Below are 25,613 nucleotides of genomic sequence, written 5' to 3'. Positions count from 1 at the left end.
AGGTATACCCAGACGTGGGTCCTGGGCTTACTGTGCCTCCGTAATCAAGCTATCCTGGCTGAAGAGGGGTGAAACCCTGAACCCTGTCCTAGGGTGCGTGTTTCCGGTCCAGGGAGGACCTGGCTTGGCAGTTCGGGCTGGACTGTTCCCATGAGGCACAGGGTCAAGACTGATTTGCACATGCCCAGGTCTAAACTGGGGTGGCATGGTGAGCAAAAGAATGATGGATTAAACCCAGATTTCTTGACTGGGGGTGAATGTTTTGATTTGTTCTGCATTCCGTCCATCAATTGTGTGTATTTTTCTACTCCTATGGGCTAGGACTCAGGAAGGATTATGAGGGCTTCCTGGACACGAAAGAATACCAGCCTTTAAATCCCCAAATGGACTGGTGTGAGGACTTGGCGGAGACCAGTGCACTGGGCACTTTTCCAAATACTGGCATGATTTGTTCCCCCTACCATGGCTTTGGAGGAGGGATAGTCCTTTGTAATGGTGGTGAGATGGGCAGCCAAGGACCTTGACCTTAACCTGCTCTCTGTGGCAGGCAAGACTAACGTCTTGACAGGTACTTCAGGTGGAGTGATCCCCTCAGAACCGCTTCTCCCATTCAATAAAGATTTTAGTGACGTACTGCTTGGAACATGCAGGTATTCCTGTGAACAGGACGATTGCCTGCCGCCACCGCCCGCCCCAGTGAACCCCAATTTCCTCCCACAACACCCCACTCCTGAAAGCTTGGTGGTCCAAGCCTCTACCTCCCATTTAAATCCTGGCACATACCCTACAGCTCCTCTGGATTGGAAATCCAAGAAGCTGCACACCTTCGGGAAAAAGGTGTTTTCTTCCACCAGCCAGGCACTGTAGTCCGTGAACACCGTGTGACTTTTGGGCCATTTTTCCCATGCTATGCTAGACCTACACTCTCTTAGTTTCTCAAGAAGGAGAACTTCAAAATGTTCATGTTTGCTTAAGTCTTGCCTGCCCTGGACCTTGGAGACTAGATGGTAGGGTTGGACTTGAAGGACGCATACTTCCATATTCCCATCCTGCTTAGCCACAGGCATTACATGTGGTTCACGATAGGTCCGCGAGCACTTTCAGTTCTCCGTGCTCCCCTTTAGCCTTACCAGCGTCCCTCGGGTGTTCACCAAGCTGAAGGCTGTAGTTGCAGCTCATCTACGGAGATCAGGGGTTCCAGTCTTCCCCTATCTCGACAACTGGCTTTTGAAGGCGGGCTTGCCACAGGCTGTCATTGCCCACCTCTAGACTACAGCTGGCTTCCTGCATTCACTGGGGTTCACTAGTAATTTGCCGAAGTCACACCTGACTCCCCCTTAGACGCTCCCTTCCATCTGAGCTGTTCTGGACATTGTGCAGTTTTGGCTGCATCCTCCCAAATTACATGTCCAGGATATTCGGGCTATCATACAGATGTTTCAGCCTCTATACTGGATTTCGGTGCAACGGACTCTGAAGCTGCTGGGCCTCATGGCCTCCTGCATCCTGCTTGTGACACGGGTACACTGGCATATGCAGGCTCTGCATTGGGACCTGAAGTTTCAGTGGGCGCAGCATCAGGGAAATCCCTCCTAAATTATCCTGATCTCAAGGAACTGCACAAGATCTGCAGCTGTGGTTAATGAACCGCGATTAGGTCAGCTGCAGACCCCTCTGCCTTCCCCACGAGATTTGGCAGTAGCGACAGATACGTCACTCCTGGGATGGGGCGGCTATCTCAGAGAAGTGGGGATCAGATGCCACATCAACCTTCTGGAGCTCCGGGGGATCTGGCTGCCATTAAAAGCCTTTACTCCTTTATCAAGGGAAGGCTAGTGAAGGTGTTCATGGACAACACCACCCACTTAATACTACAAAAACAGTGCGGGTGCGGTCCTGGACCCTTTGTCAAGATTCCCTGCATCTCTGGACATGGCTGGAACAGCAGGACATATCCCTGGTGGTTCAACAACTGGCAGGTTCCCTGAACGCCAGGGCGGATGAACTCAGCCATCAATACCTAGCGGATCACAAAGGGCATCTCCCTCCGGAGGTGGCACAAAGTCTCTTTCAGCAGTGGGAAGACCCTTGGTTATATCATTTCGCCTCTGCCAAGGACATGCAATGTCAGCAGCTCTGAGCGCTGGAGTTTCCAAGGTCGCTCTTGCTCGGAGATGCTTTTTAGCTTGGTGGAGCTCAGGCCTCCTGTATGCCTTTCACCAATACCACTTCTGCCCAGAGTGCTCAAGAAGATCAGGAGCGACAGAGCCCAAGTCTTCTGTCGCACAAGCAGGGGAGGGTCCTCCATCCAAACCCTTCAACTCTACGCCTTCTTGAGTGTAGATTGAGTGGCAGCAGTTGATAGCATTCAACCTTCCTCCCGAAGTCTGAGTCTGTAATGTTATTTTGGCAGCCAGGCTCCCCTCTACCAAGTCTGTATATGCCTGCCGGTGAAACAAATTTGTAAAATATTGAACAGGAAGATCTTTTTATCCTCTTTCTGCTCCCCTCTCGTAAGTCTTGTTTTTTCTTTTGACCTGTGCCCAGCTTGGTTCTGCTCTGGGCACTTGTAAAGGGTATCTTTCAGCCTAGTCTGCGTTGTTGAAGCTGCCAGACCAACCTCTTTATTTAAATCCGATATTGATGATAGATAGAAACGGGCATGTGCATATGTCCCCACTTGCCCCATTCATCATGCCTCAATGGGACCTTAATTTGGTTCTCACCTTCCTGATGTGTGTTCCATTCGTGCCTCTGCACAACTGCCCCCTCTGGCTGCTTACCATTAAAAACATCCTTTTTAGTGGCAATCACCTCTGCCAGGATGGTGAGCGGATTGCAGGCCCTGTCATCCAAGTCTCCTTACCTGACCATCTTCCCTGATAAGTTGGTGCTTTGCACTAGGGCCTCTTTCTTGCCAAAAGTGGTAACACCATTCCATTTGGGGCAATCAGTCACCATGCCCACTTTCTATGATCCTCCTCACCCCTCTAAAGAAGAGGAGGAGCGACTCCACCGTCTGGACCCAAAAAGAGAGTTGTCTTTCTACTGTGACCTCACTAAAGAGTTCTGGGTGGACGTCCAACTCTTTGTGGGGCACGTTTGGTCAAAGAAATGTTGTGTGGTGCAGAAGAGGAATATCTTGTGATATGTGGTCCTCTGCATCAAAATTAGGAATTCTTTGGCCCAAAATCAGCCTCCTGAAAGCTTAATGGCTCATTCCACCAGATCTAAGTCTGTTACCACGGCATTGCAATGTGGCGTTCCAGTCCTCGACATTTGACGGGCAGCAACATAGGCATCCCTACACAATTTTACCAAGCACTACTGTCCAGAAAGTCACGTCCTAAGAGATGGTCTTTTTGGCTGTTCTGTCCCTCAGAACTTCCTGGTCTAACCTCGTCGGCAGTCCCTCCTCTGGGGATTGTATTGTTTAGGTATATATTCAAAGGTAAGGAATCTGTGGCTAGATGGCTCTACCATGTGCACAAGTTACTTACTTTCAGTAATGCCTCATCTGGTAGAGATTTGATGTAACCACAGATTACTTACCGACCCACCCCTCCCCCCCCATACTGCAGACAGGTTTTTAGTGTCAGGGTTGATCCCTTTCAGGGCACTAGTATTTATAAACACACCACTGTCAGTGCATTTTATGGCTCCGCGCTCCTAGCGTGGAAGGTTGCGAAAAGTAACTGACATCAGCACAGTGGACATCACTCTTCCAACGCAGAAACCTCCGACGATGTCACATGGAGCCAACCGACGCCACGTAGTGGCGTGCAAGGATATTGCTTAAGGAAAAGTCTTTCGGATCCAGCCTGATGCCTGGGAAATTCGAAGGTAAGTAATCTGCGGCTAGATCATGTTTCTACCAGATAAGGCTTTAGCGAAGGTAACTAAACTGTCCAACACTGAAAAGCAGGCACACAAATTGAGAGGGTTGGGGTAAGAGGTGGGTAAGCAAAGCAAAACAAATATGAATTATTAGTACATTGTTGAACTCCCCAGGACAGATATATATGTACCTAATCTGAGAGATCACAAAATGGCCACATTTAATGCTGGGTCTCAACATACTTTGTTGAAGTTAGTTAAGTTAAGAAGCAGCTGCTTCATCGATGCTGGAGCTGTCCAAAGTACTCATAGACTAGCTCAGTTCGTTTAAAATATGTTCAGATGATGGGCAAGAATATTCAAGATGATCCAGCTAATGCATTGAAACATAACAAATTGTTCTGAGCTGACCTGTAAATAGTAAGTGTATGTGTGTGCATAGACATTCACTGACCCTTCATTTATTAGAGAAGCAACTAGCACAATGGAATACATTGGTAGTTAGGAGAAACTACTTGCAAAATGCAAGATATGATGAGAACACCAAATGTGTGTCTTAAATAGCAACATTACAGTGCTTGTGAAGGTCAATCACAGTAAAAGAGCATTAAGACATTAAAAGCAAGGGGTAAGCTCTCTAGATTTCAGAGAGTATGGGCTAAACGACATGGATAAAATTAATTACTAAAACCTCAGAGGAAACTCTTGTTATCTCTTTGTTGGTTGCCTTTCTGTTTAGAATTAGTAGATTGAATGTATTTTCAGCACCAGAGGTGCTCCTTATTAGATTAGATTTTTTAGCATGGGAATTTTTGATTGTCTTATAATTTGTTAGTATCGGAGTTTATGTTCATCTTGTAATATTTGGGTTACTGTGGTATATGTTATAGTACTGCGAAAAGGGTTCCCTCACACAATTGGTTGGTGTTTATATAAAGTTTGAGGGGCAACTAAAGCCATGGCAGTCCAATTTTATTTAAAGTTGTCCATTGGTTTGGTGGGCTACCATGGTTGACATAACTGACACGGAGGGAAAAGAACTTGTGCTTGAATGGCACTAGAAGGTCGGTCCTAAATAGGACGTCACCTTTGACACCATCACAGCCGGCATCATGTGCATAGCAATTATCTCCCTGCATTCTAAATTATGCTATGGATCATGAAGCAGGGTATACAGAACATCTGCCAATTTTTGGCCGATGTTCTGTTACTGCCCTCCTCTAAATGAGGCCCTTAGTTTTTTCATTTTAATGTGACATGCCTGTTATAGTATGATAAGGCTGGAATTTGGAAAAATACCTTTCCTTTAGACATCGTGTTCCTTAGGCAAACATGTAATACCTGTTTTGGTATGCTCCATGTTTGACTGCCTTAATAATTCAGTATTTCCAAACTCCCTAAATTATTGCAAATAAAGTGGTGTTTCTTACTCGTAACATTTACCACATGTGTGCCTACAGATCCAGCTCTTGGAAGGCTTGCTGGAATCTTGGACACAATATGAAAGCAGTGTTCACAGCTTGAAAACTTGGTTTGACACTCAGGAGAAAAGACTGAAAAAGCAACTCCGCATCGGCGACCAGGCTGCAGTTCAGAACAGCCTAAAGGAGTGCCAGGTAAACTTTGAACTACAGTAAGCAAAAACATTGTGGTTGTGGCATGTGCGGCTGTAGAGACACATGCTCTGCATACTCCTGACATCTAGAGTTGGGCTCAGATGTTTTGTTTTTTCTTTGAAGAAGTTTTTTGATTCACAGGGTATAGTGACTCGTTCCTTATTTGGCAATGCACCTGGGCAGCATTGCTACATTTGTCTTTTTCCTCTATCAGGGTCAGACATTATAGGAATCTGGCTCATTATACATTATACCAAAGTAAGGTATAGTGCGCATAGAATCGAGTGGACCCAAAAAGGCTTACAGAGGTAAAAATAGATAATACCTTACTCTCTTTTTGTGGTAGTGTGGGCGAGCAGTAAGGCTTTATCAGAGGGAAGTGTTAAGGGATTTTTTGTACACACTCAGGCAAGAAATTATGTTCCATGCTCAAAGACTGAACTCAGTCCAATTGTTTGTATCAAAAATATGTTTTGGTTGCATTTCATTTGTAGAACAAAGCAGCTCTTGGTACAGGTAAGCAAGTTGGGTGAAAATGACTTTTGTTACAGGTTTGTGAAAATATTCAATTACAGTAGAAATTACTTTTGGATTACTTTTGATTACTTTTCAGAGTACTTTTCAGATTACTTTTTCTGCTGGGTGTGATATGCCTAGATATCACACAGGGACATTTGCTAGATGAAAGGTGAGTAAAACAGTTTTCATCAAAACACTCTAAACTTTCTTAGATTTCTATACAAAACACACTCAACACTTAAACGTTTTTCAGAGGCAAACAGTCAATGCAATCCTATAGAGGAAAATGAGGTTATCGAATTGCGGGTAAGTAAACGGTCTTCAGGGTTGAGTTTCTGGGGTTAGAACAAGGGTCCTCCAATAGTCAAAAAGCACCCTCAGCAGCACTAGGGCGGCAGGGTGCAGAGTGCTGAGGCCAAATGTTAGCCAATGGGGCTAAGGGGCCATCGGTTGGTGGCTGCTTACGAGCAGGCCACAAGGTTGGGGAGCAAAGTTCTTAGGGTTATGCTCAGTGCAAAGGGGATCCAAGTTAGCATGCACAGTGCACCCACAGTGGCACAGTGGAGGCCGGGTGCAAGGTGCTGGATCGACATCAGGAACCCTGTTGGTTTCAATGGGGAAGAACAAACTCTACAGGCTCAGGAACGAAGATCTTCTGGAGGCGACCACCAGTTGGAGAGGTAAGTTGGGATGTAGGGGGATGCCGGGACACTGTTGGTTGGGCCACCCAAGGCCGTGTGGTGTCGGGTGCAGGGGTGTCTTTTGGCGTTGGGATTTTCTTACCAGCTCCGGTCGTGGTTGGTGGGACCCTCCAGATAGAGGCTGCAAGCATCAGTGGGAGGCTTCAGGTTGGTCAGATATCACCAGATCCCAGGTCAGGATCGCCATAGAGACCTCCTCGTGCTGTTGGGCCACTCGAACTTGGGCTGCAGCATCGGGTGCAGATTGGTGCAGACTCGCATATTTGCCCGGAGCCAGAGTCTGTTTCTTGAGCAAGTTCGGTGCTCACGGGAGACAAAGTCTATGTAGGGAAGGCCGGGCAGGTCCTCCAGGTTCTAGGGGGCTGCTGGCTGAAAGACACACTGGGATTCCTCTGGAGCAGGTCGAGGTCTTAACAGGCCAGTAGGGCTAGGGCGAAGGCAGTTGGTGCCGTCATCTTCTTCCTTCAGCACAGCTCCTCGGTCCTTCTTCTTCTTGCTTGTCTGAGGAGGCAAGGTTCGGGGTTGCCCATTAAATAGTAAATTTAGGGGCATTTCAGGTAGGTACAGGTCGGGACCACTGGGTCCCTTCTTTGGGGTGGGTACACCCCCTATTATGTCCCCCTCCAGTGGGATGGGGGGCATAAGCCTCACTCTGGTTGGCTGGGTCCCCCCATCTTTAAGAAGGCGGGGACTGAAAGTTGTGCTTTGCCTCGCCTCCCCCACCTAAAGGGTGGGGTTGGCAAAGGTGGGTACACCTCTCCTTCTATGTTGGTTTTCCAGCTGATTCTCCCGCCCAAAGTGGGGGGTCAGAACTGGTGGGGGCAAGTTGCTTGGAGCCGCAAACGGCTGGGTCAGCTCACAAAGGAAGCAAGTCCTTGAAGCTTCCCCTTCCTGGACCCTGCTCATCCTTGGGAAGGAGGCTTGGCACCTCTGCTCAGGGTGTGCTTTGTTTTCAGGACCCCGAGAGCAAGAGGCTCTCAGTCCAAGGGTCCAGAAACATGTCTGAGGTGGCAGCTGGTGAGCAGCCAGGACACTAGAGTTAGGTCGTTTTTCAGGTGACATTTCTAAGATGCCCTCTGAGTGCATTTGGCATTAAATCCCACACACATCAGTTTGGGTTTAATGTGCTGAAAAGTTTGATATCAAACTTCCCAGATTTCAGTAAAGCCTTATGGTGCTGTGGAGTTTGTAATAACAAACTCCCAGACCACATACTAACTATGGCTTACCTGTGCTTACAATGTCTAAGAATGTAGGGGTAGAGGGTTCATGCACCTGTACCCTCACCAGTGGTATATTGCATCCAGGTAGAGGTGTCGCTTACCTTTACCATAGGCAGTGGTTTGTAGCCATGGCACGCAAGGATGTGTGCCCTGTCGACTCTTTACTTTTCTCTGCACCAAAACACACAACCTGCAATGGCAGTGTGTGTGTGTGTTGAGGTACAGGGCCTCTAAGGGTGGCACAATATGTGCTGCAGTCCTTAGAGGCCTTCTTTGGACAAAGTGCCCTTGGTACCCATGGTACCTATTACAAGGGATGTACATGTGCCCAGACAGTTGACAATTGGGTTTGAAACAGTACAGTTTTAGGGAAAGAACATAGGCCCTGGGTACCTGGTTGGCAGGAACCCAGGTCACACTTAGTCAAAGAGCATCAACATCAGGCAAAAAGTGGGGGGAACCATGCAAAAAGGGGCACTTTCCTACAGAAGTGTACTGATGGGAATCAGTTTTTGGCACCTGACAGCGCTTACAACTGGGCCTACTTGATTGCTTGACTCCTGTGCTTTGGAAAAAACTCACTCAATCCCTTTTTTTGTCTCTACTTGACATTCACTGATTACTGAGCTTCTCTTGATGCCTTCACACCACGGCTTTGATTTCACCTCTCGAGAACTCCAACAATATGAATGCAAAGTAAGTGATGGAAAGGATGCCCTTCCATACTGCCCCCAGCACTGGTTCAAGTTCTCCTGGAGCGAACATCATTAAGTGTGTAATCTCTGCCTCTCTCTTGTGCACAACACCATGTGCCTTGCCTGCCTCACCATCTGGTTGAAGAAAACTCAGATGAGAGCCGAGAATGCTGAGGCAGGAATCCGATGACACCCCAACATCTTTAGGGAGCACGGCATTGAAGTAGAGGCAGAAGCCAGGACCTCAGAGGCCTAGGTGGTCCAGTCCAGTTCAGAGGCGAGTTTACCGTCTGAGGCCGAGGCAGAACAGCAGCAAGGTCCAGAGGCTTCACAACCATGGAAGACTTCGACCGGAAGTATTGTTGGCACCCATACACAACCAACTCCTGCACAGTGGACACATGTACAGGCAGACTATCGCCTCAGAGGGGGTCGGGCATCGAGCCAGAGTCTAAACAGCCTTTTGGGCCACCGCTGCTTTTGAGCAATAGTCGGCACCAGGAGAAAAATTCATAGTTGACAGCTCTCCCTTCTCTGCCCACAGAGATCCTGTGCCAGCCTTGGACCCCATTAACCCTTTCCATGCTCGTGCTCAGCTCGTCATGAGTCACAGTGGAGCTGTGCTCATGATGAGCTGAGCTCATCGTAGCGGCCGCGGCCCGCCCACGCGCGGTTAATTCCCCGCCTGTGCGGAAGAATTAATCAGTGGGCGGGTCTGTGATGAGCCCAGCTCGGCTCGTCACAAGCACAGCGCCCAGCACCGTGGGGGGAATTACCCCCGCAGCGAAGGGGTTAATGCCAGCAGGGTCCTCAACACTGGTACCAAAGCAGACACTGGCATAAAAACAACATCAGCACCTAAACCCCCATTGGTGGCAAAACCAACCTCAAGGTCAGAGAGGCAGACACTGAAGATGCATTTAATGCTAAAAACACCAATGATGGCCAGCTCTGAGCATTTAGAGCAACCTATGCTCCATCACTTGCAGGAGTAGTTATATGCTCACCAAAAGTATCTGCTTCTACACCCACAGACAGATAAAATCTCCTCAAACTTGCCACCAAAGCCACAAGAGATTCTCCCAAGGAATATGCAATTTACTTTTGAGAAGCAGAGTGCTTGGAGCTTCCTTCATCCCCCAAGCATAAGACACACGTGGACAGGGGCACTAGCCCCCTCCCAGCTTAACGTCCTCCTTCAGCACCATTTCCTCCACCATCACCACCTCATGCTCCACTTCTTTGATATTCACCGGTGGGGGTCACCCACTCTTCATTCAGGCTGGGCATCCAATCCACCATGCTGATCCCTATCATGCATTCTATGACCCTAACCCTTTGGGTTACCCTTGGACGACTATAATATTGATCCCTTAAGTGATCCAGACCCGGATCTGTATCCAGCCAAGCCTTTTTCTTTACTAAATACCACAAAGTTATACACAGAGCAGGAATGTGTCACAAACTTGATATGCACATTGTCCAGGAAGACACATTCATGGTCAAAACCTTATCCAAGACCCACTGCACCCTTTGGTTCTCCCTATGCTTAATTGGATGCTCTAAACCACCTCTGAGACCTTTCAAGATCCTGTCAAGGCAATGGTCAAAAACAATTATAAACCCTCAATCAATGACCTACCCTATATCCCGTGGCCACATACCTCTAGATTTGCTAGATGTCCACACATCGTGCAAACACCCGTACACTCAGGTTGGAGGAGTCTCTCCTTTTCCTAAGGAAAGTAAAAAGCAGGATGCAGCAGGCAAAAGGGGTAGCGATGCAAGCAGCCACACATTGGAGGATTGCCAACTCATTTGGCTGGCTATCCCTATATGACAGGGCACATCGGGATTAGATGGAGGCCCACATTGCCTATACTGCTGGATAGGATAGGCAGTGTGGGCAAGAGCTGGTAAAGGAGGGGAACCCATGTCTAATGCCATTGTGCACTGCACCATAGATGCGACTGACAACGAGGCCAGATGAGTCAACACCAGTATCCTGGTCAGAAGTCACCCCTAGCTCAGTGCCTCTGGCTTTAGCCCAGAGGTACAGCAGCATCTGCTAAAATCTGCCATTTGATGGTGAGCATCACTTCGGACTGCAGGTGGACCAGATGCTGGAAACACATAGATAAGACACAAATCCAGCCAAAGCTATGAGCGCCCTTCAGACATCTACTCCAAGGGTTTTCTCAACCAGCTCTGATTCAACGTGGGGTATTCATAGCAACCTGTAGAGAGAAAAAACAGACTAGGAGCAATGGATGCTCATGTAACTGTGCCTCCTCCTCTAGTCAGTGACTGCCTTCACCCCCCCAAACCCCCTCACTTCACACAAAACCTTTTGGGGGAAGATTTCAAGGACTTCTTCCTTGCTGGGAAGAGATTACCTCGAGTAAGTGTGTTCTCTCGATCATAGAGTACGGCTACTGCCTCAAACTCATCTCAATCCCATCAAACATCCCACACTGCAAATATACCCTCGGTCTCTAACAATGGAGCCTTCTTGAAGAGAAAGTACAGGTACTCATTTCCAAAGGAGCCATAGAGCCTGTTCTACAAGCACACCACAGCAAGGGGGTCTACTCTCTATTCTTCCTCATCCCCAAAAATGACAAAACTTTGAAGCCTATTCTAGATCTAAAACCTCTCAACAAGTATATCCACTCGGAATATTTCTACATGACCATGCTGCGGGATGTCATCCCACTGCAGCAGCAAAGTGAATTTATGACCGCAGTGGATCGGAAGGACACCTACTTCCACATGATCATCCATCCTGCTCATCACTGCTACCTATGTTTCGTTGTAAGTGGTCAACATTATCTATTCAATGTTTTGCCTTTCGGTGTCACCACAGCCCTCAGAGTATTCACCAAAAGCCTAGCTGTGGTGTAAAGTGCAAGCAAACAACAGTGTCTCGCTCACACCCAAGCCAAGCATATGCCTCCTCCACAGTTTGGGATTCACTATAAATACTGCCAAGTCCCACCTCCAGCACCTTCAGATCCAGCCCTTCCTGGGGGGCATTCTGAAAGCTGTACCGGCTAGGCTCTAGCCAAGCCTAGCCAGTGTATATGCATTCCAGCAGATACTGCCTCTTTTTCGGCCAGCTCATCAACTCACAGTCAGAACACTTATGCATCTCTTTGGGATGATGCCAAGCTGTACATTCATGAAATGAAATGAAAAGGGGTTTTATAGAGCGCAACTATTGCCCTAGGGCATCCAAGCGCTGAAAAAGAAGAATAGTGCCTCGTTATGCAGCAGCTTCGGGCTTAGTTTTGTTTAGTGAGGAGGAAGGTTTTAAGCTGCTTGCGGAAGGATGACAGATTGGGATTGGATCTTAAATGTAAAGGGAGCGAGTTCCATAGTTTGGCCGCGTTATAGGTAAAGGAACTACCTCCAACTCTGGATCTCTTAATCCGAGGGGCTACGGCCAAAAATGCATTGGCAGAGCTAAGTTGTTTGCTGGGGTGGTAAGGGGAAAGCAGAGGATGATTAATCTTAGGGCCAGATTTCCAGAAAGCTTGGTGGGAGATGCACATGGCTTTAAATTGGATTCTCTCCCTAACAGGGAGCCAGTGAAGAGTCCTCATCCCGGATTCTACAGAAGCTCTTCGTGGGAGCTGAAGCAGCGTACGTGCCGCACAATTTTGAGTCCGCTGGAGTTTTTGCAAGACGTACTCCGGTGCCCCTAGGTACAGGGCATTGCTAAAATCCAGTCGGGATTGAATTAGGCCCTGTACCACGACTTGCTTGGCTTCAAAGGGTAGGAGCGGAAGGATTTTCTTCAGCATCCTAATAATTCCGAAGCAGGTTGCAGATGTCTTGGTTGCTTGGGTGTTAAGGGTTAAAGATTTATCCAGCCAGACCCCGAGGCTTTTTATGTTGTCTTTTGGGATGGGTGGTGCACCCAGGCTGGTAGGCCATAAGAGGTCAATGGTAGACAGAGCTGGCGGGCCGAGCAACATAAGCTCGGTTTTGTCACCGTTAAGCTTAAGGGACGATGTAGTCATCCAGTTTTCTGCCCCAACCGCACAATGGTCACAGGCAGAGGGTCACTTAGAAGATCTAGTGATTATACATGTCAGCACCCATTGCTCCCTGCAGTGGTGGAACAGCAACAATCTGTTGCAGGGCTGTCCTTCATGGACCCTATTCCACAAGTGACCTTCACCACAAAGTCCTCTCACTCAGGATGGGGACCTTCAACAAATAGCTTATCATGGTGTGGTCATCATATCAATTCAATCGAGCTCCTGGCCATCCAACTAGTTTTCAAAGCTTTCTTTTAAGACATTCAGCAGAGAGTCATCCTCATGAAGACAGACACTATGACTGCCATATTTTACCTTCAAAAGCAGGGTGGCACACACTTACTGCAGTGGCCAACACTGGAACAGAGCATTTAGCATTGAGCGATTCACCATGGGATACACCTCCTTGTGGACTACCTTCCAGGAGTGGACAACACCTTTCCAGACCTGCTCAGCAGGATGCAGCAATAAGTCCACGAGTTGGAACTCAACCCAGGCCTCCTACACCTGTTCTTCTGTCATTGGCAATGCTGTATGGATGAGTTGGTCAGGGATCTTTGCATATGCTTTTCTTCCTCTCCCACTCCTCCTGTATATGGTCCAAAAGGTTCGGCAAACCTCCCTCACTCTCATCCTGGTGGCTTCCATGTGGGCTAGACAACACTGGTTATTGATCCTCCTTGAACTGTCCATTGTTGTCCACCTGAAGTTTCCCAACAAGCTGAACCTTCTCACTCACAACCAAGGCAGAATTAAACGCTAACCCCAGGCAAATCAATCTAGCAATTTGGCTCCTGAGATCCTAGAGTTTCATTATCTCAATCTTCATCAATAATGCATGGCCATCATAAAGGAAGAATGCATGCCCACTACACAAGCCTGTTGTGCTGCTAAGTGGAAAGGGTTTGTCCATTACTGCATTTCAATGCACCTGGACCCTCCTAAACTTCAGTTCAGTATATTATCTGTTACCTCTTCCACTTGCAAAAGTCAGGTCTAGCTTACACTTGCATACACCTTCACTTAGCCTCTATTGCAGCCTACATGCAGATCAGTGAAAACTATTTTATGCAAAATCTTGTTATCAAGGCTTTCATGGAAGGACTCAGTCGAGTTATCCCACCCATTGTTCCCCCAGCCCCCATCTGGAATGTTAATGTTGATCTTCCTAGGCTCATGGGTCCTGTTTTTGAACCACTACAATGATGCCGTTTACAACTCCTCTCCTAGAATGTCACCTTACTTGTCGCTCTTACATCCTTAAAATGTGTTAGCGAGCTCAGGCCTTTACTTAGAGGAGCGTTTCTTCCAAGTTCATAACGACAGGGTTGTCCTCAGTACTAACCCTAATATTATTCCCAAGTGGTGTTCCCTTTCCAGTTCAACAAGATCCTTGAGCTATCTTTGTTTTTTCCTCAGCCAGATTTGGTAGGAGAGAGGGCCCTTCAAATCCTTGATTTAATTTGTGCTCATTTACACTGGAGGAGCATAGTTAAAGTCCTCTTACATGAGACACACATAACATCAGGTGAACTTACTAAACTCAGAAGGCGTTAGAGGAAACAACTATTTAGAGCAACTTATTCCATCTTTGTCTGGGAAGCACTGATTTGAGGAAACCAAACATACCATTCCAATTCACACAACTGATCATGGACACTGAGGGCCTCTATGACTTTCCTCTGGGCAAACTAAACCAAACAGAAGTCCTCTTGGCCAGTTTTTTTGCCTCCAATGTGGGCCACAGGGAATTTAATGACTCACTATCAAATCAATTGGCTTTATACCTCAACACAATTCATCTCACTCACCTAATCTGTGGATATAGTAGCAATAAGGGCGTCCCTAAATAAGGGGTACAATAATACACTTGGCTACATCTAAATCCATGGTCCCCATCAGGCTGTCCACTGAATTTTACAAGATCTTTCCTGGCAAAGCTGGCACCCAGACTACTAGCACTCTGTAACAAAATATATGAATCGTGGTGACTGCCACCCTCCCTAAAGGAGGTGCTTCTGATCCTTCTCCCCGAATTGGGCCAGGAACTTGGGGTGTTGGAGATTTCTGGCCTCTCAATAATAAATGTTGATTACAAAATTATTGGGAAGATGATTGCTACTCGTATCCTGAGTGTACTGCCGGGCCTGGTGCACCGGTACCAAAGTAGCTTCGTTCCCGGCCAAAGCACATCCCCCAGTATACAAAGTCTCTTCCATATCCTCGACTTTCTCTTGGACAGCAACATTACACCAGTGGTGCTGCCCACAGACCTGCAAACGACCTTTGACATGCTTAGCTGACACCCTAACCATATGCTGTTATACGAATAAAAAAATGTACTCCCTAATTTCTTATTCAGATGGACCCAAATCTTGAATGCTGATCAAGTAGACAGAGTTAGGAAATGGAAGGATCAATTTGTGAGTGAGACAGGGTTGTTCTCTTTCACCTTCATTGCTTGCTGTGGGGATGGAACCTCTAGCATCCTGATTTGGCTCTGAGGGCAACATATTGTAGCTGAGGGTGGCAGAATATATTACACAATATCATTATATATGGAAAATGCCCTCACCGATTTGAAAAATATATTTATGGGGACTGCTGTGTACAAGGGGACTTTTGAAGGAGTTTGGGCAGGTATCTAGACTGCTGGTCATTCAGGAGAACTCTTGTATGTTCCCCATTAGGCCAGAGGACATGGAGATGCCAACTGAAACCTGGGGTGAACACTTGAACTGAGAGTCACACTCTTTCATACTTAGGTATAGAAGTATTCCGGAATCCGCTAGATGGTATAGAGGCCAAAGTGGGTAAAGCAATATGAGTAGCATTGAGTTCTGGAAGAAACTGCCCTTGGTAGTGTTGGGGAGGGTGGCCCTCACAAAAATGATGGTCCAGGTTTCTGTACCACTACACTAACCTGCCTTATAAATTCCACCCAAAACACTGATTACACCAAAAACACTGAAAGACTGGAGGATTGGGTGTCAGAAAGTGGGAGCTTTTCTGACATCCAGTATAGTTTCAGGAGTGGCCTGGGCATGGTTGAACAGTGCCTCAATCTGCACCTGGTCATAGGTAAATATACCATAGCCAAGCCTGGATCTCTATACCTTGGATTCATGGACTTGACGTCTGCCTTTGACTGGGTGCAGAGAGGAAGACTCTGGGAGAAAATGTTGACCATGGGCATTGATCCGCCCATTGTGCATTTCCTGATAGCTATGCATCCGGAACTGAAGGGGAGAGTACTATATGGAGCAGGTGGCCAACTTACTGCTCCCCTAAGGATGGATTGTGGGGTACGCCAGGGCTGCGTCATTACTCCCTTTTTATTTGGCTTATATATAAATGACTTAGAAAGCCAAATCAAGAGAGGGAATGTGAACGCGCCGCTGGTAGGTCGCAGGTCACTACCAGCACTGCTATATGTGGAAAACTGCGTATTGATGTCCAGAACGGGATGGGGCTGCAGAGGCTCCTTAATAGTTTTAAAAGCTTCATGAACGATCTTGGCCTAAAAACAAAAGTAGCAAAGTCACACATTGTGGTGGTGGGTAAATCCTCTAAGGTTTTAAATACATGCTATATAACGAATGAAAAATTGTCCTATGTGTCGACATTTTCTTATTTAAAGTTCTTGGCAACAATTAGTTGAGGCCAAAATTAGGGGCTTCAACAAAAAAGTGGAGGCCATCTTTCGATTCACTAAAAAATTAGGCTCCATGCAATTCAAAGCGATTACTGATATCTATAAAACCCGCACGTGTGCTGTCACTCTGTATGGCGCTGGAGTCTGGGGCTCCAGTAATATCAAGGGCCTACAGAGGGCAGAGAACATGTTTATGAAACGACTTCTGACAATATGCCACCATTTGCCATAGTGAACTGGGTGTGACCCCATTGTCATTTCGCATACAGTTAGCTCCTTTATTGCTATGGTATAACATCTGGGTAAAAGAAGAAGCAGTCTTAATTTGTGCGCTTGTTCTAGATTGTTTAAAACTCGATCATTTACAAAACAAATCCAGTGAATTCTTACATTAGTGATCAGTTTGAGAAATTGGAACTGCCAGACTGCCTTGAAAGTCCTGGTAATATAGTTAAAATATCGAGAGCCAGGCTGAAAAAATAATTCCTAGCCCACTTGTATTCGGTTAGAGATAACTTGGACAGGGGTAAAAAAAGGGTCGCTGACCATTCACTATTAATTTGTACACCAAGTATTGCGCTATACTCTCCGTTTATTTTAGTCACACTAAAATGTTTTATCTGATAAGATTTAGGATGGATACTTCCTACTTACTGGTTTCATACCCACATGATTCACATTGCGATGCTAACTTGGAACTGTGCCCATGCGACTCAAAGTCAGTTCAGTACACCTTGCATTTTATGTTTTATTGTAAACTTTATACAGAATTGAGATGTGCCTTTTTGAAATAGCTTTTATGATTTTTAAACATTTGAAAGTGTCTGGCTGTGTTACATTATCTCCAACTGCTAATTGACAAATTCATTTGTTTAATGGTGTATAAGTATATTTCCACAGCCGTTCAGCAACGGAATATTGATGGAAAATGATCATCTTGTATACTGACTATATCATCATGACTATGATTTAAGACTTATTGTGAGGATATATAATATGATGTTGTTTAATTTTAGAAAGTGCAGTTAATATTCATACAGAATTTGTATACCAATGTCTTCTCTATGTTTGGTGTTAATCAGATTGAAATGCTGTTTCATCCAGGCATTAAAACTCTCAGTAAATGGTTCCCTATAAAAGATTGGCATCTGGTTACTTGTAACCATTATCGCTATGGATTTATCACTAATTGTTTGCATTATATTTTATTATGAATTGTCTGTGTCTTATTCTATGAAATGTTTTTATGATGTGTTCTTTTATGGCTAGCAAACAGCCAAATAAACATTTTTGACTGACTAACACCAAAAACACTTCAGTGAGCTAAACTCCCAATTGGCCTCCTTCATTTGGGACATGGAAGGGAGATGAGTTGCAATGGTTACCTTGCAGCTCTCCACATCTCAGGCAGAACTAGAGATCCCTAACTTTGAACATTATCACGTGGCTGCCCAATTCCAGTGGGCTGTGAGATATCTGGCACACAGCCATAGATAAGATGACATGAGCGTGGCCTAATAAAAATCTGAAGGCGGCACCAAAGCTTCTTTTGTCGCTGACCAAATATAAGGAGAGGGATTTGCCTATCCTGGTAGCAAGCATAGCAAGGTGTTGGAGGGAGTATCACTGTGTTCTTTATGATGCCCTAAGATATTTACCAGATAACCCACTAAGAATGTTTAAGGGCAGGGGTAATGTCAAGACACAAGACTGGGGGCACTGTAAGCTAAACAGAATAGGGTGTTTATATTGAAAGAGCCACCTGAAAACCTTTGGGGGACTATTGGAGGCATACGGGGTCCCCTTAGAATCTTCTTGACATATGGAAGTCTGGTGGGAACCCTGCATACGTTTTAGAGTCCAACAGCGACCACCAAACAGGAACGTAGCCATAGACTCACTACTATATTGGTGTTGGGCCCAACGCTGTTAACGAGCTGTATTTATCCTGGTATAACAACTTAGATGGGAACTTAAACATGCTCAGAGACATGTTGGCACAGGACCTGGTACTAGACTTTAATAACAAGGAATGGAAAGCTGCCTTAGAACACCCCAGCCGGGTCTCTAGAAATGCTATATTCCCTTCCACATATTCCAGCTGCAACACTTCTACTTCCTACAGAGACCTTAACTTGCCCCAAGGAGCCAGGGATTGACCTACCATTGTACAAACAAACATTAATTAAATGTGGTGAGGAGAACTCCATTTTTTATCATATGACATGGGCCTGTACAAACTTGGTCAACTATTAAGATACTGTCACACTAACCTTAGAGAATGCAACAGGCTGCGCAGCTTTGTTTAGCCCCAAGAGCTGCCTGCAAAAAGAGAAAAATGGGCAATAGGTTCATAAAACTATGGCAACCAATAGCATAAAGTGGCATTGCCACATCTTTGGTGTTAGACCTGGCACATTGGCGTGAGTCTCCCTTCCACTGTTTGCTGATGTGCCTCAGATGTTTTGCTGGTATTCGCTGCTCAGGGCACTGCGCCACGGCCAATCCGTGCCGCAGTGCAAGTGCTCCCAATGTAAACTGTACCTGTAATTGATTTCCATGATTGGCTCATTGGATTTACTGTCAGTCCCCAGTAAAGTGCACCAGGAGTGCCAGGGCTTGTAAATACCAATACTGCTAGTGGGCCTGCAGCGCTGGTGCGCCACCCACAGAAGCAGCCTTTTAAAAAATGTCTACGGTCTGCCATTGCAGTACCTGCGTGCAGTCTGGTACTAACATGCTGGCTGGGCAAGTGCACACACTTGCCAGCCCCAAAACCTTCCCTTTACTTCATGTGAGTCACCCCTATGGTAGGCCCTAAGGCAGGGTTCATTGTAAGCCTAAGGTAGGACAAGCCCTGATGTGTGTGGCATGTCCTAATAGTGAATTACAGCCATTTTCGTTTTTCACTATTGTAAGGCTACCTGTTCTCATAGGCCAGAATGGGCTGCTGGAACTATTACACTCTATAATCCCAGCAGGCTCAGGGAACATGGTAGAAAGTCAAGTTTAGTATGCCTGAACTCAGAATAATAAAATACTTCTTTTAGTAAAGTTTATTTTAATATCCTGTGTTTGCAAATGCTATTTTTAGAAAGTTAGCATTTGCTTGCCTGACCATTTCAGCCCGCCTCTGCTAGGATGTGTATCTGCTATCTGGTTTCTGTGAGTGACAGGGCTGAGGAATTCCAGGGGACAGTCCGGGCTGCCAGGTGGTGAATGGAGGGATTATCCCCAGGCTAGGTGGGAGGAGTGCCACTTGACTCTGAATAGGGCTGTGCTCTGCCACCACAATGCTGGCTCCACCTCCTGCGGAGCGTCTGATGTCCCTGCCCTGCACCCTGAAAGAAGAAGGCAGCTTCCTGTAAACAGAGTGCTCCAAAACTTGGTTGAACCAGGCTCAGGCCCCCTGGCCTGCAAAGACAAAAGAAACTGACTATAAATGTAGGAGCCCTGCTCCGAAGAAATTAGATCCTGTTTTACCACAACGAACCTCTGCCCAACTAGAAGGATCAAGAAGAAGCTGAAGGACTGGCCTGCAGTGGTGCCTTGCTGAGGAAGGAGAGGAAAGGACCAGAGAGGACTTTATTTTATTGTGCTTGAAACTATCTCCAAGGGCTTGATTGAGCTTGCCCCCTGAACTGAACCCCAGGACCAGTGGGTTCATTGTGCCTTCGCTCGTCTTCAATTGAGCCGTGTGTTTCTTTCCCCGTCGGAGTCGAGTCCTGTGAACCTTTGTACCTCCTAGGGCAGTGTCACCCAGGAGCCTGGCCGCCCTTGCCCGCTGAGAGCCCCGCTCGTGCAGAGTCGCTCTCTCCCCGTCGGGCCGGGCCGCCTGCTCCCCTGTCACCTCGCCTGCTATTTGGAGCGCGTCGTGTGCTCCCTCGCCCCTCCCGCCGGAATCCTGCTGGAGCGCGATCTACGCCCCGGACGGCCGTCCGTACGATTGCACGTACCCGGCTGCCCCGCTTTGCCCTCCATCTCGTGAGACAGGCCCACCGCCCTCCTGAAGCGACCCCCAGTACGGTCCGTACTGGAGGCCCTGGGCCGCGCCTGCCTGCCGGAAGCCGCCCGCTAACTAAATACCCAAAGGTACGCTTGTTTGTCGAAACGCACTGAAGGAGTACGATGCGTACCCCTGACGTGCGCTGCTTCTCCCTGTACTCCCCCCAAGGAGTCCGCACCGCACCAGTGAAGCCGCGAACACCCAAGAACAGCACCACTGAACTCGACAGGAGTTCACCACGGACTCGGGGTCCGCAACGTTCTGATTTCCCCGCATCATTGTTTTGGCACAAACGAGTCGTACGGCCGCCCTACGACGCGACTCCACCCTAAAGCTGATCGCACTGTACGCTCCGCCCCGCAAGACGCGTGAGCTTCGATCGGCCTGCCTGCCTCGTCCCGCACAGAATACGCTAGCGCGTTGCGCAGCACCCAGTCATCCACAAACTGTGCCACAAGGTCAGGGCCCGCTTGAGCAAGGTGGGGGGATCGTGTTTTGACCTTGAACTTGACTAAATCAGTACTATTTAAGAACTTTGAAAGAACACTTGCCGCTTTCACATCCTGTGGCCTCATTGATAAACGTTATATGGTCTTGTGATAACCCTGCATAAACTAAGCATTGTTATATAAAGCTACGTATTTTTGATACAAATTCTACGCCTGGTGACCATTTGTGGTGGGTCATTGTATTTACTGTATGTGGTCATAAATGCTTAACTGACTTAGCGCCCTGAGATTAGCCTTGACTGCTCGCGCCACGCAACCTGAAGGGAGAGAAGGGGTTATTCTGAAGGGGTAGTTCCCTTGCCCTGACTAGAGGAGAGGGTCCCTGTTTGTCACAAGTGCATACCTGTGCCAACCAGAGACCCCCAATTCTAACATTTGGGGTCCCTGAGAGGCCCTTGCATTCAACAATAGGTTGAGCTATTCAAATGCTGGGCGAACATTGAGCTAGAGGCGGTCCGCAGAGATAGCTACAGGGTGCTGGGCAAATGACCACATGCTGGTGTGGGAGGAGTACCTGTCAACTGTCCGAGACCTTACAGATCCCAGCGATGATGAAGACCTAAAGGCATAGATATGAGAACCCACTGGCAGGCAGTGCGGAAATGCGGGATCAGTAGATTGCACCCCTTACCTATGAAGCTCAGCACAACTTGTGGGCCCTGCTTCACCAAAGAGTGCTAGGAAATAACTCCAATGGTGCTGCCAATGAAGACCCTCCTCTCCTCTCTAGGACATTGTGCTATATCTTCCTTATATATTGTCGCAAACTTGTATACTTTGAACTTGATTCTGATATCATAATTAACATGGTCTAATGTGTTTGGGGAAACTCCTCTCTTTCAAGTCTTAAATATGTTACTCAAACAGAAAACAAATAAAATATGTTTAAGAAAAAATAATCCTTCTGGTGGTTACTCAAAGAATAAGGGATTTCACAAGGCTTTTTTAGACCTACCATTCTCTAATAATTAGCATGCTTGGAGTCGAAGTCAAATTGAATCATATTGTCCTTATTAGGTCCTTCGGTTACTACTTTGCAACAGTCATTGTTCTCTGTTAAATGATCTGACACTGACAGGGTTTGTCTGTTTTAAATACATTTGCATATTTTTCTGTTTTTGCACTGTTCAGGAGTTGGATGAGATGATAAAAGCTAAAGAAAAAGAACTGGAGAAGGTTGAGCAGAGTGGCATTTCTCTTATTCAGAACAAGAAAGAAAGGGCCTCAGCTAGCGTCCTCAGTACTCTTCGGGAACTCAATCATAGTTGGGCAAATCTGGATCACATGGTGAGAGTCTGCAATTCAGCATCTGCAAAAATGTGTACATATTTTTGTTTTTTTATGTTGAAAGCAGAAGACCCAGTGTCAGAAATACTTTGGACTCTTATAAAAACTGCACATGTGCAGTGCTACATAAACTAAAGTTACTCTTACGATTATTATATTATTGATTTTGAGAACAGGAAATGTCAGAATGTGAAGGAATAACAAAACCAACAAGATGTTCTGTTCCAATCATAAGAGTAGCTCAAGGGTGGAAGAGGGTTTCTGGTGCGGGCACCAGAGCAGTTTGAATTCATAATGTAATCAATGTGTATGTGGTAAATGAAGTGTACGTAGGTTTGTAACAGCCCATATCTATTTGTTAACGTCTAATTTTACCCATATTTTTATCTAAATTATCTTTATACCTCTAGTCACAAATGATAATGTTGAATATAAAAAACACAGTATCTTACATGTTAATCAGACAAGATATTTCATGCTGTCAGCCCGAAGGCCAATGGCAGCAATAGATAGCAAAGCAGGCTCTTTCATAGACTAGTGCCAGTGTATGCAGGAGCACTGGTTTGGAGTCGTGCTGAATTCATACTGCCTTTAAGGTTGGACTGTAGGAATATACTCTGATAAATTAAAATGGTGGGGACTGTGTGCAGTTTGTGAGTGGGTGAATGGCAAATGGCTCATAAAGTTTGACTGAGGTCTCCAATCTCACTTTCTACAGCCTTCTGAACAGTTTCCAGAGTAAGTACTTTGCTTCTTGATCTTCCTGGACCAATTATATGAATGTGAATGTCTTTATAAAAGCCACTTATCACACTATTGTATCCAGACCCAGAATGGCTCTACAAGCCTCTAACTCTCTTATTTTTGGTGCATTCCGCTATCGTGGGAAGGAAAAAATTCCTTTTCTTAATTAACCCTCACCCACGCTATTGGTGTCATGCTTCATCATCGGGCCCACCCAGACTCCTAAAGGTCTGGGTGGGCTTGACCGTCTTTCAGGGAGCTCTTAGGAGATATAGGCCAGGGGGGTTTTAAAGATTAAAAATCCTATTGCTTCCCCATGTCTACCTTTATTCACGGGATGCAATGGATATTAAAAAATAGAAAAATTGGGTCTCTTGGGAGTTAATGGTCCTAAGACCCTCAGGGTTAGCCAACATGTTTCAGCCCACTTAGAATTGCCCAAAAATGGTCAGGGGCCTTCGTCAGGGCTCAAAAAGAGTGTTCCCTCCCTGTTTTTTATTAAAAAAGAATTATGATGTTGACCTATACTTCAAATTTTTTTGAAGGTACAGATAGCTGTTCCCTTCACGAACACCAAAATTATCGATGTTACTCACATGAATTTTTCTTTAAAAAACATGTCTCACAGTGAGGAGAATACTTATCCTCCTTCCTTCTGTATTAGAAAAATTCCACCTATTGGGAGAAAAAAGAAGAAAAACAGGAGCGAAAGAAACAGAAAAAAGACTAGGGGCCGGATGTAGGAACCCTAATACCGGTCGGTAAAGGTCGAAATTACCGAATTTCAGCCGTTACCGACCGGTATTAGGCATTTGGGATGTAGGTGGCTACATTACTCAAGTGAGTGCTTTTCACCTGTAAGGATTCGTTATTTACCACCAACTACAAGTTGGTGGTAAATAATGAAAACCGTTAAAAAAAAGCAATTTTGTGCTTTTTTAACAGTGCCATGTGGCGCACATACATGCCCTTAGGGCATGTATGTGTGCCACATGTGCACCCATGCACTATTCAGGGGTGCGACAGGGTGTCAATGTGACACCCTGCCACCCTTGTAGGTCTTCCCCCTTACCGATTCGGTATTTACCGAATCGGTATTCCCCATTCATTCCTATGAGCCTGGAGGCCCATAGGAATGAATGGTGAATACCGATTCGGTAAATACCGAATCGGTATTTACCGAATTTTACAAATTCGGTAAAAATTACCGAAATAATACCTACATACCATTTACCCATTCTAAAATACCGAATCGGTAAAATTCGGTATTTTAGAATCGGTAAATGGTATTTACCTACATCTGGCCCTAAACATCAAATTTCAACTCAACCATTTGAGCCATTGTGAATTGAATTCATTCAGAACACCCAACTTGGGTGTTGTGCACAATTTCACGCTGTAACAAAACTGATATTTTAAATGAGAAAAACTCTTATTGAACCACCATCAGCATTATCATAGTCACCACTGTGTTAGTGACAAAATCGTCCCCAGTCGTGAGTATTTCAGTTGGTCATCGACTTTTAACATTCCATAAACCACCCTCTGTTGTTATTAGAGTTAGTCTCCACACATTCATTTACAGGCAACATTATTTCATATGTAATAGATATCACGCATGGAATTCACATTCATACATATTCGGTTTCATCTTACCCAACTTGGGGGAATATGCGTATCTCAGGGAGAGAGAGTGGGTATAAGGTCACATGCTGCTCGCAATGGGCAAGAACAAAGACAAAAGGATGCTCTTCTGATTAGAATCCTGAAGAGAGACTTACCCCCATAAAGACACTCATAAGTTCAGCGTTCTCCACTTACTGATTTACATGTGCTGCCCAGCGGTACACCTAAGTCCGATCGCTGCTCCCCGGCTCCTGCATTAGGATGTTGCTCAAATGCGCCCTAAATACCATTTCATCGTCAGAGAATGCCGGTAGCAGGGCGGAAGCCAGACAGGAGACGCTCAAAGGATAACGTCACTTCTGGTGCGGGAAGTCGGGAGTTGTATTTCTAAGCCCCGCTAATATAGTTTGTATCTACCAAACTAAAAATTTCAAAAAAAGGTGTGCTGAGTTGAGCATCCTATATGGAAAACAACCAGGGAAATTACACCCTAAATACTTATAATCGGCAGGGAATGCCGGTAGCTGCGCGGAAGCCGGGAACTTGGACGCTCATAGGATAACGTCACATCCGTAATGTAGTTCGTGTCTGCCACGCTCAATAAACTTTTTCAAATTGTTATTTACAAAAAACAACGTGCTAAATTGAGCATACAATATCGAACACAATCATCAATGCGCCCTATATGCTTTTAATATTCAGGGACTGCTGGTAGTTAAGCTGAGGCCGGAAGGATGACGCTCCTAAGATAACGTCACTTTTGGTGGACTCAGAGCTAGTAGACAGGAGGGGAGCTGGGAGTTAGTGTTCCTGATCTCGCCATTGTAATCAATGTCTGCCATACTAAAAACCAAACCACTGTATCCCCAACTGAACATACCTAGTGTCCAGGTCTTAAAAAACAATTCAGAATGGATTTTTAAAAAAAAAGATGTTATCATCATATCTCGATGTTGCCTGATATAAAATGCCATAATATTCACAGCTCAATGTGCCACCAGGGTACAACAGGCTAACTTGTACATGTTCATACCGTGTTCTATTCATCGTCCAAAATTTCAGCGAAAAAGTGTCTCATATATATCCGCTACATACATTGTATTACCACTTACAAAAATGCATTGTGACTCAATCAGATAATCAATCGAT

At 46.0% G+C, this 25,613-nt stretch overlaps 1 protein-coding gene across 1 annotated transcript in view; it reads left to right on the top strand.

The window, feature by feature from the left end:
• The window catches only part of SYNE1 (spectrin repeat containing nuclear envelope protein 1), a 2,361,447-nt gene that overhangs the window by 1,869,681 nt on the left and 466,153 nt on the right, over nucleotides 1–25,613 (top strand). Inside the window, exons 113-114 of the mRNA XM_078648775.1 lie at nucleotides 5,298–5,453; nucleotides 21,939–22,094. Of these exons, the coding sequence (XP_078504901.1) occupies nucleotides 5,298–5,453; nucleotides 21,939–22,094 (312 nt within the window). The remainder of the gene's footprint in view (nucleotides 1–5,297; nucleotides 5,454–21,938; nucleotides 22,095–25,613) is intronic.

Source organism: Lissotriton helveticus, chromosome 6 (genome assembly GCF_964261635.1).
Source record: "Lissotriton helveticus chromosome 6, aLisHel1.1, whole genome shotgun sequence".
Classification (NCBI taxonomy): domain Eukaryota; kingdom Metazoa; phylum Chordata; class Amphibia; order Caudata; family Salamandridae; genus Lissotriton; species Lissotriton helveticus.
This window is presented reverse-complemented; position numbering and strand designations above follow the sequence as displayed.